The 19,000-nt window shown below is 44.4% G+C and overlaps 1 protein-coding gene across 1 annotated transcript in view; it reads left to right on the top strand.

Annotated features, from left to right (window-relative positions):
- TMEM132B (transmembrane protein 132B) overlaps nucleotides 1-19,000 on the top strand; it is a 209,535-nt gene that overhangs the window by 140,406 nt on the left and 50,129 nt on the right. Inside the window, exon 4 of the mRNA XM_063416041.1 lies at nucleotides 8,551-8,737. Coding sequence (XP_063272111.1) covers nucleotides 8,551-8,737 — 187 coding nt within the window. The remainder of the gene's footprint in view (nucleotides 1-8,550; nucleotides 8,738-19,000) is intronic.

Here is a 19,000-nt window from a genome sequence, read left to right as displayed (position 1 = left end):
CTGATGTTTCTGTGCCAGTTTCACTTTCATGTTTTTACTCTCTGTTCAGTGGGTACCAACAGCGAGAGGAAGAGCTTAACTCTTTTGTAAAACATAATTATCAGCCCTTAAAATAGAACAATTTTGTGCACACCATGTGTCTGTCAGGGCAGTGGGGAGGAGGAGGTCCCGTTCCTGTCGGTGTTAATGGGCTGCCCCACTCCCTGCCCTCGCTGCTTTGAGGAGGTTGCCGTGGACATTTATTTCTTAGCACAAGGGTGAATTAGCCACAGGACACCCTGCACGTTCCCTCTCCTTCTAGGAGTACACTGAATTCAAAGAAAGCCAAGCCTAGCTCATTAGCTGCTTCAGCTTGTTTGGAGCTGAAGAGAATGTAGGGGGAATGAAATAATTCTTGCCATGCCCCTATTTTGATTTTTTTTTTCATTATTTATTGTAGATGGCATCACAGCAGCTTCTAGAGCAAACCTATGAGTTCTGTGCAGCCTTGGCAAGCCGTAGAAAGAAAAATAAGGACTGGTTTTTAATTTCCCATTGTCTTTGCTGTTTGGCATTCTGTTACTCAGTCATTTACACTGCCTGCCCACTGAGCAAAGGATGGAGCTCAAAAGTGTTGAGTGAGACTTTTTGGATGCTCAGGGGAAGAGCCCCTTTGTCTGTCTGGGTGTCCTGCAGCTCTCCAGGTGTGTCTGTGTCACAGGCTGCAGCCTGGCTCCCTTTGCTTTCATTCACAAATTCAGAGCCTGCGGAATCTGCATCTCTAGATCCCCTCTGGTGGATTTTTCTCCCCAGGGAGCTTCAGCTGTCAGCCTCAGTTGTAACTCTGAAATCAGAACAGCAACTGGAACTTCCTCCTAGTTCTAGCAGGGTTTTTAATTTCCCACGGGATTGGTGCATACAGAAAAGTCTGATCACCCACACTAATATCACATTAAAATAGTAAAGTGTTTCCAATGTCAAGGAATCTTGCAGGAGATGTGTCCAGGCTGTGTCCAGGGTGTGTCCAGGGTGAGTCCAGGGTGAGTCCAGGCTGTGTCCAGGGTGAGTCCAGGCTGTGTCCAGGGTGTGTCCAGGGTGAGTCCAGGGTGTGTCCAGGGTGTGTCCAGGGTGAGTCCAGGGTGAGTCCAGGCTGTGTCCAGGGTGAGTCCAGGGTGAGTCCAGGCTGTGTCCAGGGTGTGTCCAGGGTGTGTCCAGGCTGTGTCCAGGGTGTGTCCAGGGTGTGTCCAGGCTGTGTCCAGGGTGTGTCCAGGCTGTGTCCAGGGTGTGTCCAGGGTGAGTCCAGGGTGTGTCCAGGGTGTGTCCAGGCTGTGTCCAGGGTGTGTCCAGGCTGTGTCCAGGGTGTGTCCAGGGTGTGTCCAGGCTGTGTCCAGGGTGTGTCCAGGCTGTGTCCAGGGTGTGTCCAGGGTGAGTCCAGGGTGTGTCCAGGGTGTGTCCAGGCTGTGTCCAGGGTGTGTCCAGGCTGTGTCCAGGGTGAGTCCAGGGTGAGTCCAGGGTGAGTCCAGGGTGTGTCCAGGGTGTGTCCAGGCTGTGTCCAGGGTGTGTCCAGGGTGTGTCCAGGCTGTGTCCAGGGTGTGTCCAGGCTGTGTCCAGGGTGTGTCCAGGCTGTGTCCAGGGTGTGTCCAGGGTGTGTCCAGGCTGTGTCCAGGGTGTGTCCAGGCTGTGTCCAGGGTGTGTCCAGGGTGAGTCCAGGGTGTGTCCAGGGTGTGTCCAGGCTGTGTCCAGGGTGAGTCCAGGGTGAGTCCAGGGTGTGTCCAGGCTGTGTCCAGGGTGTGTCCAGGGTGAGTCCAGGGTGTGTCCAGGGTGTGTCCAGGCTGTGTCCAGGGTGAGTCCAGGGTGAGTCCAGGCTGTGTCCAGGGTGAGTCCAGGCTGTGTCCAGGGTGTGTCCAGGGTGTGTCCAGGGTGTGTCCAGGCTGTGTCCAGCTCACCTCCCCAGGTCTCACCTCCGCCTGAAGGTGAGGGAGCCGTGTGAGTGTTGGTGGATATAAAACCCCAGAGCCTCCCGTGCTGCCTGCAGCATCTCTCCTGGGCTCACAGGAAACCCGGGACAGGCACACAGGAGTTGAACTCTTGCCTGTCTCCCATTTCAGAGTGCAGGGGAAGAGCAGGGCTGTGGGTGAGGCACCCCTGGCTGTGCTGAGCTGTGGGGATGCTGGAGGAGCTGCCTTAGGAGCTGCCAGGAAACCCAGGTGGGGGCAATACGGACAGCCCAGTGTCAGCAGGGATTGCCAGGGAATATTTCCTGTCTCATGGAGCCTCTGGATGCCCCTGGCCCTCCCCTGTGTGTTCCCTGAGGTGAAATGTTTGCTGCACTGTTCACACTCAGCTTGGCTGAAGTTCCCCGAGCCTCGGCTCATCCAGACTGCCCGAGCTGCCTCTGGTTCTTTTAAAGATCTTTGGAGAGTCTGCAGAGATCTTTGTGTGTGAGTCCCTGCACTGCAAAGAGCTTCTTAGGCCACTGAATTTTATTATCTTTCATTTATTATCTTTCATTTTCAGTCACTGGTTATTTAAAAGTTCATCTCTGCTTTATAACGTATTTCAGCTGCTGTCACAGCAATGTTGAAAATAGGCCGTGTGATTATGGCATGGAAAAATGTAAGAAGTTCACAATAGTTAAAGCAAAATCATAAGCACCATTTGGGCTGTTGATATTTATTAACTGGATAGGTTTCAGCATAAGTCTTTCATCAGAAAATCATTCTTATTTTTTAAACAACAATAGCTCCCTCTGTGTTTGCATCCAACATCAGCTAAACCCTGGCCCTGGCTGCTCACTGTGTTTGTTGTGTTTCCCAACAAGACGCTTCCTCCTGACAGAGAATCTTTATTTTAAGAAATACACAACACAGCAATAAAGAAGTTCTAAATAGTAGTCAGAAAAAACTATTCCAGTGCAATCAAAATGCTTTTTTAAGCCCCAAAAGACTGCATGCTGTTCCAGAAGGGGAGAGTAATGACAAAGGTACAAATGGGCTCCCAGTGCCCAGCAGTGTTGGCAGTGGAGATCAACAATTACCCCACCCCAGCTCAGCCCTAAAAGTTGTTTTGTTAAAGGTTGACTTAAAGAGTACCTAAGGACTCTTTTACCAGAAGCATTTCTGTGCACTGTCACAAGGGTGCAAGCAAATAAAAATAACTGAAGCAATTGTCTCGGTCGTCTCCAGGGTTGTCATGATGATGTTGATAAAATCAAATAAAGTGGAAGTTATTGCACATTGTTAGTGAGCAGCACAGTTGTGAATTGGCAGTGGAGGAGCTGAAGAGCTTAAAAGGTTTGCTCATTATCTAGATTTATTGTTTTCAGTTGTGGGAAAATGTTGGCTAAGCAAAACAACATCATAATACCTGGTCTTGGTGGTGTGTTCTGAACAAAAATATTTTGTTGTTGTTTTCTTGGCTTTTACTGGGTTATTAAACCATGCTGTGTCAATCCATACATTCTTAATGGATTTAGCAGCTCTGTAGCCATTTTCTTTGCCTGTACATCTGTCAAGAGCACAAATTTTTATGGCAGTGCAAGAAAACCGAGATCAGGCACCACAAAATGTTGGGGAAAATACGAAAAACAAAGCAAGTTCTCTGCCAGCCAGCAGCTTTGTGTCCTTACAGCCCCATCAGAACCATCCGTGCTGGGACAGAAGGGTTTGGGTTTGGACACAAGGCAGAAGGGCTGGCAGTGTGCAAATCCTCATCATTCAGAAGCTGCACACGCCCTTGGGAGGGATTTGCTTCCATCCCTTCATCTCAGGCTGCAAGGATCTTAATTTCCTCAGGGGGAGAGGGTCAGAACCCTTGGTCTGGATCTTTTCCCTGAGAGGTCCTGGCCATCTGCTGCTTCCTTTGACTCCAGCAGGAAATTAGGGTCTGATTTCCAATCAGTTTTTGAAATCCTCCCCTTGTAAGTGTTTGCTCTCCAGCAAACCATACTTACGGAATTAATCCTCTTGAGATGAAAGGAGTGAGACCTTTTTGACTGAAGTATTTTAGAAACTAATGTACCTCGGTAATTGTAAGGTCACTGAATTCTTATTGAATTTGGTTACGATTTGTCAGAGTAGGAATTGGCCACTACCAGCCTGGAAAAGACTCTCAAGCAACATGATACTCCACATTTATTATTTTCCAATATCTCTTGTCTGCTCCATTTCTGAGGGTATTGTTTACACTGCTGTGAGCTCATAAACAAATTGCCATTTACTGAAAGCATTCTTTTATGAGTGAATGGAACTCATGATTTCCTGTAAGTGCAGTAATAGGGGGGTGTGATGTGACTTTTATCAACCCAGTTGTTGCTGACCCATGAGTGGGAGCCAGCAGAGCCTCAGCGTGGCACTGAAATCCCTGAAATGCCAACCTGCACCTCTCATTCTCTCCCCAGACACAAGGCAGGCCCTTCAGCTTGGTCAGCAATGCAAGTTATCTTAATAGTGAATAATTTGGTTTATTTAATGTAAATACAAACTAATTGTGCTGTTACTGCTGCCATAAAGTCAATTACTGAGAACTGTTCCATCAATTCAATAATTCCATGTTGGGCTCAGATAAATTCCATTTGTTGTTATTTCAGTGTCAGGGGATCGGGTGGTGCTGGTTAAAACCTCTCACATCAGAGCTCTGCTGGATCCTCCCAGAGATCTCTTATTTTAATAAACTGCAGCTCTGTGTAAGCTCTTCCTGCTGCCCACGTGGGTGTGTGTGTTGGGAGAGCTCTGGGACCCACCAACACTTCCCTGATAACTCCTTTATTCTGGAGTTAAGTTGGCTTTCTTTGGAGTTTCACTTTTGGAGTGGATTTGCCATTCTGTGCCCAATCCCACTCCAGCTCCCAGCTCCAGGTGTGGGGTGAGGGCTGGGGTGTGACAAGGCTTGGCCGGGCTCTTTGGGACAGTGCAAATGCACCAGACAACAGGAAATTGGGCAGAATCCCAAGGATTTGGGCATTTTCCAGCCCCCAGCAGAGGCAGGGCTGTGCAGGTACCCAAATTGGATTATAAATCACCATTTGAAGAGTAGGACCTACTTACAGGAGTTTGTGAGAGGAAATAAATCCAAAAAGACCCATGGGCTTTTGGGGTTTTTTTCTTCTCTCACCAGAGAGAAAAATGTGTAATGAATGTCTCATGTCTGAAACACTGGGCTGGATTCATCAAAGGGAGTTAGTAATTACCAAATTGAGAGAATCATGAAGCGCTTTTCTAAATTTGAAAGGCTCATCAAGAATAGATCAGGAGCAGGCAAAATTAATAGTTATGAACTCATTTCCATAGAAATGGACTTATTAGCAAGCATGCCAGCTGCCTAAAATTATAAGGTCTTTTCCTTGTGCTTGCAGGAAATAATCTTTTTTTACAAAAGTAATTTTGACTTTTTATTTTTTATTGCTTCTCTAAACTAGAGTTTGGCAAAATCCTAAACTGGGAAAAAAACTTCACTGGACAATAGAAATATTTAACTAAAAAGAGAGGAAAGACGTGGAAGGGAGAAGTGATTTATAGCCCTTGGATTTCATCAGACTCTCCCCAAGAGCGCAAACTTATTTAAGAGAAAAATGAAATAAGTCTCCAGGAAAGGCTGAAAAACCTTGATAGGATAAAGTTTGGTTTAATGGGATTTAATGGCTGATAACAGCGTGATTTACAGGCCTTGTCTCCTCTGCTGGTGGATTTCCCCACTGAGGAAATTTTGTGGCATTTTGTGGCTTTTTGTCCTTTCCAGGCAGCTGCAGAGGGACAGGGGGTACCAAACCCGAGGTTGTGCCACGGCAGGGTGGAACTCCTGCTCCCAAAAAGGGTGACAGGGGCACAGGCAGGAGAGGAATTTAAATGCAGGTGTTGGGCTGGGAATTGATCAGCTAATGGAGCTGACATCAGTAAATGCTGACATTTGAGGTCTTGATTATGGTTTAATTTATCTCTGGTTTTACTTTAGCAACCCCCATCAGTTTCAGCAGAGAAAGGCAGTGGTCTCGCACACGGTGCTACAGAGGATGGTTAATAAATTGCAAGAATTATGAATGTAATACCAGTCTTTCTACCAGGAAACCTCTGTAGGATAAGAGGTGCAGCAGCCAGTAGGGGAGCACTAGTCTGAACATGAAAGAAATTCACTTTTCAGGTTTTATCTGAGTTTGTTACAGCTGTAACCTGGGCAGAAGCTTAGAACAAAGAGGGTGAATTCATCCGTGGGGTACTCGGTGTCCCAGATACCAGCTGGCCTTGCTGCAAGGCTGAATCTCTAAAGAGGACAAAAGAAGTCCATCATTTCAGAGAAAATTCATTCACCTGCTGGGGAAATGGAGTGCAGCAGGCTGAACCCTGCTCTGCCAAAGCTGCGCACTCAGGGGAGGCTCTGGGGGTGCAAGGTGGTTCAAGGCCACCTCCTTCAGCAGAGCCCAAGGGAGAAGGGGAACCTTCTTTAATCAACATTAATGTGTCACGGTACATCATTGGCCACTGAGACAAAGATTTGGTGTTGTTTTTCCAGGTGGTGATGGGGATTCTCTTCAGAACCAGGGTGGAGCCCTGGGAGGACAGCTTTGTTTAATGTTAATGCAATTAATGCAGCTGCATCTGAGATTTATGTATGATATCAACCCACTATCGTGGTTTCTTCCTGGATGTGTAAAAAGAAGAACAGGAAGGGAATGATTGAAGGCATGGTGGACTGAACTCAGAGCCAGTCAGTGAGCCGTGGATGGATTTGTCACTGTCACACTAACCTGGGCTGTTGTTTACTGGGGGCTCTGTACCCAAATCCTCCAGTGCTGGTTTTGTTCTCAGTCTGAAACCACTCCTGGGTGTTTTCAGGCTGTTGGCCTGAACAGACTGAGGTGAAATTGCAGACCTGAACAGACCCAGACAGGCCCAATATCTAAACCCATACTTAGTGTAAAGCTCATATCTAAATTTTAGTTCTGTGTTACGAGCAAATTAATTTTATGCAATTTAGATAAAACAAACTGCTGGAGGTGATACACAAAAAACTATGAAGCTGAGTTCATGTTTTTAGCAGAAATTGTTTAATTACATCCCTATTATTATGTAATAAAATTTATCTTAAAAGGTTTTTGCTGGTTGTCTGGTTGGCCACACAAAAGATGCCTTAACAGCTTCTAGTTTTGCCTGGAGGTGGATATTATCTTCTCTCAGCATGGAAAATATTTATCCTCCAGGCATTGAAGCATATGTTTAGGTTGTTTGTTGTCAGAAAGAAAACACAAAAATCAATAATTCCTGCTCAGATTCTTTTTCCCCATTACAATTCTCCTTCAGAAACATATGGCAGACCCAGATTCTGCCTCTGTGGGTTTGGGAGGAGGAGAAGGATGTTTTGAGAAGGATGTTTTGAGAAGGGTGTTTTGAGAAGGATGTTTTGAGAAGGATCTTTGAGTCTCTTGTCTGCAGCAGCAGCTCTGGAATGGCTGCTCTGGGGAGGGACACACAGACAGTGAATGCACCACTGGCCTGACGTGCAGAAAATTCACATTTTACCCCCAAACTTCAGCGGTATTGATAAAATCAGGAGTTTCTCCAACAGAAGAAGCAGCTGGGTGCGCAGGCAGAGCCTTTGCACAGCCTCTCCATCAGGTCTGACACTGCAGGGTCTGTCGGGGAGTCTGGGGCAGGGACTGCATTCTCTGTAAATATTTGTGTGTAAACTCTGTGTGATTTGTAAAACACCTCAGTTTTTGGGGAGGTTTGGATGAGCAAGGGTCTGTTTTCTAAACAGATCCCTGCTATGGATGAGCCAAGTGTAGTTGGTTAAATCTTGGTGTCTCTTTGCTTCTCTGTAACACAAAAATAAGATTTGTTTTTCTAACCTGGGGATTAATTATTAATATTTGCATAGCTTTGGACCCGAAGAAAGTGATAAGAGTTGTTGGTGAGAAAGGAAGCAGAATTCTTCCATTCAGTTCTGAATGCTGTGCATTTCCATCCATTTCTTCACTTTTAAACTTTTATTTCCAGATGAGAAATATATGATTGCCATATAATTACAAGTCTGCACCACTGACGAGGAGAATGTTGTCATGAATTGAAAATAGGGATAATCTACCCCTCATTTATTGTCATGTATAATTTCTGCAAATCCATTTTTTCACTGAGATAAAGACCAGTTTGGGTTTGAAAGACTTCTTTTCCCTCCACAGGAGTTCATTTCTGGTAGAACATGAGGAATGGCCAAGTACTCTGTTGTTTTGCAGCATCAAAATTATAATAATGGTATATTAAATAATTTAGCAACATCTGTGCAATGCTTTTCCAAGGGTTTGTGGCTTATTCTGTAAGTTCATTGTGATTATGGAGAATGAATGCCTGAGTTTAATGGGAAAAATGCCTCCATTTCAGGAAACTAAAAGATACAGTTTCACCTGACTTAGGGAGTTCTGCAGTTGCCCATGTGCAGCTTTATTTAGCTTTATTTTTGTCAGGGTCTTGAACCTGCACATTGAATTTAATGGCAAATCTGGTGAGGAGGAGAGAGAAATAAAACCCCATCTTGTTACCGACACCCCGGTGACGCTGTGGGGATCCCTGCCCTGTTTTCCAGAGCAAACACGACCTCCTACGAGATCCTGCAGATGGATTTTGAGGTGGACAATGGCAGCAGCCTGGCGGGGGCCCAGCAGATCACCTGGCAGGTGGAATACCCGCGGGACGACTCGGTCAGCGAGCTCGTGGTGTCCGAGATCTTCGTCAGCCGCAGCGTCTTCGTGGGCATCGTTCCCCTGGCCATGGTAAGGACCTGATCCTGCTCCCTTTCCCTGGGGGTTTTTGTGGGAATTGCTCCTCTTGCCATGGTAAGGACCTGATCCTGTTCCCTTTTCTGAGTGTTTTTGTGGGAATTGTTCCTCTTGCCATGGTAAGGACCTGATCCTGCTCCCTTTTCTGAGTGTTTTTGTGAGAATCATTCTCTTGCCATGGTAAGATCCTCCTCCTGTTCCCTTTCCCTGAATATTTTTGTGGGAATTGTTCCTCTTGCCATGGTAAGGACCTGCTGCTGTTCCCTTTTCCTGAATGTTTTTGTGGGAATTTTCCCCCTTGCCGGGGTAGGAACCTGCTGCTCCTTTCCCTGAGTGTTTTTTGTGGGAATTGCTCCTCTTGCCATGGTAAGAACCTGCTGCTGTTCCCTTTTCCTGAATGTTTTTTGGGAGTTGTTCCTCTTGCCATGGTAAGGACCTGCTGCTGTTCCCTTTTCCTGAGTGTTTTTTGGGAATTGTTCCTCTTGCCATGGTAAGGACCTGCTGCTGCTGCTCCCTTTCCCTGAATGTTCCCAATGATCCTCGTTAGTATTCCAGGGAATGGCAGCCTCTTTATTATAAGCTGCTTCCTGTGCACCTGCTGCAAGTGATTTAAATGCAAAAAATACATTTCAATAATATTTTATTTACCTGATGTGCCGTAATGGCTCCTTGGAAACCGTTTGGGTCTTTTGTGCCAGTCCTTTCCTGTTTGTGGGTTATTCCTGGTACATGGAAACGGCTCCTCTGGAGCCCTTGTCCTCTCTGGATGGATGGGGCTGCCCTGCCCGTGCTCTGAGGGTAAATGTTGTCATTAGTGGGGACATTTGCAATAAAATAAATTAGCTTTGCATGTGTGGGAAGCTTCATTGCTAAACCAAAGCACTGGACTGCTCGTGTGCTGCTCTGCTCTTCCCCTAAAGAGCCAAACAGCCCAGCCAGCTGCAAAGTATCTGCTTAATAAAGGTCTGGTTTGGGCTAGAAAGGATAAAATACCTCCTGAAGTATATCTATATCTATATCTATATCTATATCTATATCTATATCTATATCTATATCTATATCTATATCTATATCTATATCTATATCTATATCTATATCTATATCTATATCTATATCTATATCTATATCTATATCTATATCTATATCTATATCTATATCTATATCTATATCTATATCTAAGAATTCCCTTCCAGTAGGAAAGAAACAGTGGAGAAATTAGCTGGGAAACCCTGCAAAACAAAAATGAACTTGAATTCCCAAATGATCCATCTCAGTTGGAATGATCCTCCTATAATAAATCTCTGTTGTATTTACGGCCATATTCAGTGAATTCTGCATATGTAAATAAGTAAAACTTTTGCAATAAAGACAGAAACTAACCCAAAATTCCATATTGACGGAGAACCTGCTTTGTGCACCACCTCACTGCTCTCCCCAGCTCCTCCCAGTAACAGAAACATCCAGTCTCAGCAATTTTCTGTGACCTGGAACAAATAAAATACATAAAGATCCATCATCCTGCAGCTGCCCAAGTATTTTCTGCTAAAAGAGCTCAAAGGGATTGGACGGGCCTGCTTGCAGAGGGGAAATAAATAAATGCTAATTCCTAAAACCCCATGCAAATTAACAAATGAGCTTTTCCTTAAGTACTCTATTATTATTTAGTATTTATGTAGTGTTTTATATTTTCAGAACTCTTTGCAGACATTAATTAATCAGACCTGAATAAACTAAGCTTGATGAGAATAGAAAATTAAATGGAAATGAAGTCACTCTTATTTAGTTTTACCTGTTTCTGAAGGACTTCTAAGTCCCTTTTTATATTCTTAAAGGTACTTTTAAAAACACTTAATCTTACAGTGCTCTTGCTTATTATCTCTAAAAACTACTTTGGTTAGAAAAGGGTTAGAATTTACACCTTTAAGTACAAGTGATAGTGGGGATGAGTAGCTTTGAAGACAGTAAATGTTGTTTTCTCACCTAAACTCTTGTTTTGTTTAGGCTGAATTAATTCAGGTGAAAAAGCAGGGATGGGAGGATAGAAGCTGGAATATTTGACTCCTGGAGGTTTCTTTGGAGGAGAGTGAAAGGAATATTTAGGTTTTTGTCATAACCTCTTGAGATAAAAGGTTGTTGAGAGATTTTAGCTCTACAAACGGCTCTGGAAGCTGCTGAGGAGGGAAGGTTGGAGATCCAGGGAGGTTCCTGCCTGCACCATCCTCATGTGGTCACTTTAACACCCCAAAATCCTCTGTGGGGGCAAACAGCAGCCCCTGGCTCCAGGGAGATTCTCCCCTGTTCTTATTGGTGATCAACATCTCTGCTAATTGATTCTTCCAGTGTCTGGTGTTAACACGTGGGACTCATGTCCCCAAAATAAAGATAATCTATTCCCATCAAACACAGCAGAATAACAGATCTGGTGAGGAGTAACAGAATAAAGAGAATAACAGGAATATTGATATTCTGTGAATAACAGCCAAGGTGAGGAAAGCACAGCCAGAGCTCTCTTTGGTTCCTCTGTTTGTTGTGCTGCTGAATATCAGGGAAAAATCTCATTTTCTTCTGTCTTCTGCTGTTACCACTGCTGACTCTAAACACAGCAGGTGATTATTTTAAAACAAGGTTGATGGGATTGAAACAGGCTGGGAATTGTGGATCTGGTTGGTGTCTGGTGTGTTCCAGGCATGCAGAAGGTCCAGCAGAGCATTCTAAAGTTGGATCTAAACAAGACAGCTTGATTCGTCTTAATATAAAAATGTGATACCGTAATCTTGCAAAGTGGAAGGAGATATCCTGCTAATTACAGAAACTGATAGCACAGATAAATCTGTTCTGTCCAGCCATGATGTAACTCTGTAATTCTCAGTTATTTCGATGATATAACTCTGTAATTCTCAGTTATTTCTCTGATCTCAGCAGACACAATCTGCAGTTTCCATGGCTGTGGAAGTTGCTGGTAGCAAGGTCGTGAGTGGAGTCTGCCACTCCTGGGATGCACAAACAAGCACCTCCCCAGCTCTGGGGCTGCCATCCAGGTTTCTGCCACAAACACCTGAGATTTCATTAATCCGTTATCTAACGAACAGTTGGCAAAAATACAAAGAGAAAAAAATGAAAATCCACGTCTTTAGAGAGTTTCCAGGCAACCAGGAACAGTTAAAGTAAAGAATTGATGTATTTTAACTGTTTTTTATAAGAAAAACCTTCAGCTGAGGCTGAAGGCTTGAGGAACAGTAGATTTAATAATAGAGAAATACCTGACATTGTCTTATCTGGGAGGATGGTGGCCCGGTCTGGGACTGGCCCTCCCCACAAAATGGTTTAGTGGTTTCCTGAGGTTGTGAATCACACAGAAGGCTGTGCTTGCTCTGCTGAGGTTTTTTAATTGGGAGGTTGGATAATTGCACTTGGCTGGTTGGTTTGAGAAAAAAACTTCAAGGGTTTCTGTTTCCTCCAGAAATCATGGTTTGCTAATGGAATTTGTGTTCAGACACCAGTTAAAGGAACTCACTCACTCCAAGGTGGAAGCTGACCCAGGCTTGGAAAGCAGCTTACCTGCACCTTTAACTAAAAGGGAAAATGTCAGGCTTTACCAGCTTCTTCTCTGCTTGCTCTGGGGTTGGGTATAAAAACCAAACCCACTTAATTCTGCAGTATTAAAAAAAAAAAAAACAGGATAGGATCAGTCATTTCTAGCAAACCCAGATGATTTACATGTCCTTGGAAGTTGGTTAAATGCATTTATGTGCAAAATTGTCCCCTATGTGTTTGTCCATTGCACTTAGTGCATTTTTCTTACTTGAAATCCCTCTGACCTTTGGCTTTGCAGTTCCTTTCTAACAGGGCCTTTCTGTTGTACTTTGCATGCAAAGGAACCTGCCCAGAATGGGATTTTGTCCTTCCCAACATTCACTGTTTCAAAAATAAAACCATTTAAATGTAAATTCAATCTAGAGTAGGTCTTCATCCCAGAAATATTGGGGATTATCAACACTGTTCTTAAATCAAACTGGAATCTGTGGCTCCCAGATCACAGATTTCAGTGTGGATTTTAGCACTGATTAATGGCAGCAGGACTGAAGCCTTGAGCTTTCCTAAAATCCCACACTGGAATGGTTGATTTTACACTCAGAGCAAATTAACTACTGTGGAGAGAGTAGAGAATAGGAAAAAAGAGATTCTTCTTTTGTGTTACTTTATTTCCCATGCCCATGGCGAGTGTTTTATGTCTCTGTAGCAGAGATAGGATCTTGTGCAATTATCACCATCTCCAAATTAATTGTCATAGAGAATTAAATGGGTTTGTTTTGTCAGGCTGCTCCAAAAACCACAGGGTGAATTTTATGGGGAAAGATGAATTTTTAAAAGATTTCTTGGAATACATCAACCAAAACACAAAGCACTGATTTAATTATCAGCACTCTTCCTCAGTGTTCTTCCAAAAATGAAATTCCAGACAAATCTCTTCAATTTCATCAAGTGTTTCATTTTTAACCGGACTGTGTTTTCCAAAGGATATCACATTTTTTCCTCTTTCAGTCTAATTCTGGCCATCTGAAGTAGGTTTGGAATGGCTCAATGTGAACCATTATCCCTTTTTTCCCTCTGCTCAGTTAAACATCCTCCACCGTTTAATTTCGAGAGCGAAAAAGACAGGAACTAAAGGCAAATTTGCTATTGGTGGGACAAAAATAATGGCATTTTGAATGTTTCCATGAAAGCAACGTGACATGACAAATTTTAAGAAGCTCTGTGAATACTATTAATATTTATGATGCACTCAAGAAAACAGCTATTGTGTGCCCCATCCATCAAAGATAAGGATTGTATTCTGCTGTGTTGGGTGATAAACATTGAATGACAATAGCTGGAGATTATGGGAGCTTTTCATCCCCGTGGTTTATGCCTGCTTGAGTAAAGCACCATGTTATTCACTGTGAACCAATAATTTGCTTTCATGAAATCTGATACACTTGCTGATACTCGTTACAATCAGAATCCAAACTATTAATGAGCACGCAGGGAAGGCTGATGCCAACAGCTCCGGATCCTTTGGGATCCAGGCAGCATTTCCTGCTCATCCACCTCTTGGAAATCACTCTGGATCTCCCCAAATTACAGGGAGTGCCCACATTTTGTCACTTGTTTGCAGTTTGGATGAATGCAGGGGATTCCCCTGTGGAGGGAAGGCCCTTCCAGCATCACAAACTGAATTTCCTGTCCCACAATTGTCCTTAGAGCATTCCCAGGACTGTCTGTGCCACGTCCTGAATTTGTGCCCTAAGCGTGGCCGGGGTGTCCCAAGGGTGGCCTTGCAGTTCCTCTTTGTCCTTGCTGTAAAATGCAGTTTTCAAGTTTTCCGTGGTCATGATCAATTCGCAAAAAAGGAAAAGGAATACAAAATTAATCAAATAAATTATTCATTATATTCACTCAGCTATAGCTAACAGTGAATTGTCTAGACAGTAATTACTAATTTTTAACCTATGCATGTTCCCAGAACACCATTGTGTGAACAGGTTCAGTATACAGTGGCTTGAGACAATAGTAATGGATGTAAGTCAACTAGCAGGTGATTTTAATTGGGAAATTATATTGGATTTTTCTATTGAACTTCCATAAAACATTACATAAATATTGAATCTTCTCAGTGTTTTTTCCTCCAGTTGAAAATACAGGCACCCAGAGTTCTGGCATGGTTTGATCAGTGCATAAGCAAACATCATTTTTAAGAATTATTATTATTATTTTAATTCTGCTGTAAAACCCTCAAGAAAACCATTAAGTTGAGAATGCAGCAGGGATCTACAAGGAGCCTGCTGCAGGAATATTTTCAGTTTCAGAGGTTTGGGTTCTGGATGAGGGCTGTGTTGTACCCAGTGTCACTTGCTGCACACCTGAGTCCCCTCACTTCAGTGCTGTGGCAAAAAAATCAGCATTTTTGGGGGTTCCCTGCATTTCCCAGGCAGTGCAGGATCTCTGCAGCCAGGGATCTCCCCCTGCCTGGGGAATGTGGCTGCTGGGATGTGCTGGGTGGAGCTGGTCCTCACTTCTCTGGGTATGACAAAAAAGAAAATTGGGATTCAGATTCCCTGGATTTCTATTTTTTTTCCTTTTTTTTCCCCCAGAAATCTCTATTACTGTTAGAAAAAAATTTAAATAATTTAATTAACTAATTAGAAAAAAGATTGAAAATAAAGTAGAAGAATGATAATTTCAGGTGGGTTTGTTCCTGGAGCTTGTGCCCTGTGGCCTCATTGCGAGTTGGGGATTTTGTGGTTCTCAGCTGCTCTGGGTTGATCAGAAAATATCATTTATGAAACTCTTCCATTTCGCTTCAGGTGACTTTCCTGGAGAGGAAAATAGCAGGAAACCCACACAAACAATTGGAAATGGTGCAAAAAGCAGGACATTGTGGAGGAATATTTGCATAAAGTGTTGGGTTAGTGTGTGTCAGCTTTGGGACCTGGTTACAGAGAGAGCATTAAAAACTCTCCACGTACAGCTCCCATTAACCCTAATACAGCTCTGATTCTGACTTCCTGTGTGCTTAATGTTATCTTAACGCAATTTGATTTGATATTTAATTGCAGTAATTTAATTAATGGTTCTGTAAATAAAAAGGCTGGGTTGTGTGGCCTCCTACACGCACAGATACGCGCAGCAAGCACCTCCCCTGGGACCTGAATTTATGTCTTAAAGCAGATTTAACCCTAAGTGTGTGTGATAAAATGCCCAAATCCCAAATAACGCTGTAATGGTGTTTGCATGGGAAATGTTGCAGTATTGACACGGGAGAAAGTGGAATTTCAACCCTGACCCAAGAATTTCTCCCCAATGTTGTCATGCTCACCTCACACACAGGAATTGCTTCCTTGTGTAATTGCATTACATTCAAAATAGTTTACAGAGGCTCAGGTATTCATGAAACTGTTACCCACTGGATAATTGCAATTAATTTTGTTCCAGGATCCTGCTGGCCCAGGGGATTCTTTGCAAGCCAGAGCTCACAGGTGTTTCCAGCCCTGCTGTGGATGTGCCTTTGACCTTCCCTAGCACATGCAGCTCGTGTCTGCTGCACACTTAAAATGTCTATTAAATATTGATTAGTCTCCCTTATAAACCATTTTGAAATAGAGGCGTGTAGTATAAATGTAACCTAAAATCATTAAGGCTACACGGTGTGCAAGTTAATAGGAGCAATGTTGGAAAGTTAGGGAATGCATGAATTAAGGGAATTGGGTTCATAAACTGTTTTTTTGGTACAGAATGGTGGAGTTCCCATTGAAGGGAATTCAATTCAGGGGTTTCTCATAACACCCACTGAAGATTTTCCTCTTTTTAAAAATTAATTTATGAACAAGAGGTGACATAAACCCCAAATCTCTTTCCAGAGTAGAGCTGGGTAAAGCACAGCTTCAAATACTTCTGCAAAGAGGAGGAACATCCTTTATTCACATATGGAAAAGAGGCCCAGGCTCCCCAGTGAAATGCAAAGGTGTTCTGCTGATATTAATGGAATTCTGCTGCATTCCCTACACCATAAATCACAGCCAGCTGTTTCTAAATCAACCCCAAACTGAACTGAATTCAGTATAAGCAGGTCCCATTCCAGCACAATTGCTGGCTGTTAAGCTTGGAGGTAAATCACATTTATGTCCCTTCAAATCCATACCTGGGATAAGGAGAGCTGAGATCTGAACCTGCCTTGCCCTGAGCTTGCACTGCCGTGGGTTTGGCATTATTGCAAATTCCCTGAGGTGTGCTGGGCAGGGGGGGATTATTTTGGACCCCGAGGGACAGACCAGATTCTGTTGTCATTAACGGGTGTTTAGATAGGCCAGAGCCAGCTCTGGTTCAAAGTCTGATTGCTCTGAACCCTACACAGCAGAGTGGGAATGACAAGTCCAACCTCCCAGGCAGTGACAGCAATCATCAGGCCTTTCCTCTGCCAGGGGAAAAATCAGATAGATGGAAACAACAATGAACCAACAAGGGCTCAAAGTGCTTTCTTTGAAAGCTTCTCTTGTCATTTCCAGCTGCCTCCCTTCTTTGTCACATCTCTCTTCTCAGATAAGCAGCAGCATCAGCCGGGCACAGGCTGCAGCTCTCACCCCGCTCTCCGTGCCTGGGCCTGACCCCCAGCTCTTAAAAGCAGAACAATTAAGCGAATCCCAAAGAGGATTACAATCGAGAATTAGAGGGTATAAATGTGATTTAGCACGGAGTGCTGAGCATGACAAATCGTTTCTGTGCCCAGACCTCACTGGTTCTGAAATGAGTTTGAGTTGGAAGCAGGGAGCAGGTTCAGCCGTGCTCCGGTGCCAAGTGCCAGGCTGCAGAGCCTGTCCTGGAGCACACAGTGCCACCAGTGCCACCAGTGCCACCATTTCTGTCAGATTCCTCTTCACAGGAGGGAATCCAGGGACAGGAGTGTGCTAACCAAGCTCCCAGGCTGTTTCCTTCTCTTTGGAAGAGCCTGACTGGAAGCTTGATTGCAGCCCAAGGACACGGCAGGGCGGGCTCAGGGTTTGTGTTCGCATGGCTGGAGGAGATCTTGATGCAAAAACTTTCTGAAACACGTGGTCCAAGACTACAATCAAAGGGAAGAGTCTCCTGAATGTTTTCCTCTGTGAGAAGTTTGTCTGAGCCTCCCACTCCTGCAGAAGCTGCTGAGTGGTTCATTGATAAATGAAGATATTTCCCCATCCAGAGGGAGCATTAATAGCACACACGTGTGTTTGCACGTGTGTCGGGTTGCCTTGGAAACAAGGAGAGACAGCTCCATGAACCAGGCCATGCTTTCCATTTAAGGAACACTTGTGCTGCTCTAAGACCACATACAAGAAATAATCCAAGTCATTCATGCACTGGGCGAGGCTCCTGCTGCAGCCCGGGAGTGCAGAGCTGTGTAGAGAGGACAGAAAACCACTCGACTCTGCTTTGCAGCCTGTTGCTGAGCAAATGGGGTGACATTGGGGAAGCTGCTAACAAGGTGGAAAAAAAGGGATGTGTGCAAGTTGTACAGAGCCTTGGCAAAGCTCCAGGCGTGGGTTAAAGTCACTAAGACACAAACCAGGCCTTGAGTGTTCACATTGCAAAAAACAAAGCGGACAATTTTACCTTATGTGTAAGAACAGCTGTTTCAGCATATTGCCCCCAAAGACAGCATGTTGAAACAGCTGTCCAAGTGTTTCAGAGGTTAATCTACTCAATTAATCATTGTGGATTCTTTCTCGGTGTATAATCATGTTTGTACTGCTCCTCCTGGGCACGTGAACAAAATATTGAGTATAAAGTTTTAGTCATCGGCGAAACGCCTGTCAGAACACTCTGAGTGAAAAACTCTCTTTAAAGTGACACTGGCTCTTGGAGAAAGAAATGGGGACTTCCCTTGGAGCAGCTGCAGTCACACGTTGCCCCCCTGCCTGTGGTGCTGCAGAGGTGGGGACAGGATGGAAAACCAACACAGGTTGTTGTAACACTCAAACAATCTGCAGTGAGACCCTGCCCTGGAGAGAGAACACCCCTGTGTTCTCAGGGGTGCTCTGAAAATCACACACAGAAACGCTGCAGCTCCCACCTCAGCTGGATTCATTTTGTGAATGGAATCCCAGGGCCTCACACATTTTCTGCATGTTCCCTGCCATGGGATTGCAGACAGCCACTGTCACAAAGCTCCTCTGGCAATCCATCTGACCAGAAATAAATAAGATCTAAACATCACTCCCAACCTTTCTAAATATCACTGCACACATAAAAATAGCAAAATCTTTCTATATCATACCCCAGCCCACCTTTCATGCCAATGTTTCTTCAGTCAAACTCAGGTTTCTGGCTCTGCTTACCCCAAGAGACCACGCAGAGCAGGTGGGAAGAGCTATCACAGAAATACAGAATACGGCAGCTACACACAGCTGTGCCTCACAGAGTCTGAAGTCTTTGCCTTGCTTTTCCCAGATTATGGGTTTGTTCCCCTCCAGAGTGAACTGCAGTGCACGCTGGAATGAGGCTTTTCAGATTGAAACTCTGGTTTGGAGATTCTTGGCCGAGGAAGGAGAAAAAGCAAACGAAACCAAAGCAGAGATGCTGCTGCAGAGGAGGGAGCTGCTGCCAGCCCTGCCTGCCCAGAGATGCTCCTGCATGTCCCAGGCTGTTCCTGTTCCTCAGCATCCCCTGGCCAGGAACCCTCACCTTCTCCTCCACTCCTCTTTGGGAAGAAGTGCAGTTGCAGTTTTATTCCAGGCTGTTCTC

This window comes from Prinia subflava, chromosome 19 (assembly GCF_021018805.1).
Source record: "Prinia subflava isolate CZ2003 ecotype Zambia chromosome 19, Cam_Psub_1.2, whole genome shotgun sequence".
Lineage (NCBI taxonomy): Eukaryota > Metazoa > Chordata > Aves > Passeriformes > Cisticolidae > Prinia > Prinia subflava.
The sequence above is the reverse complement of the archived record's forward strand: the minus strand, read 5'-3'. Positions and strand labels throughout refer to the sequence as shown.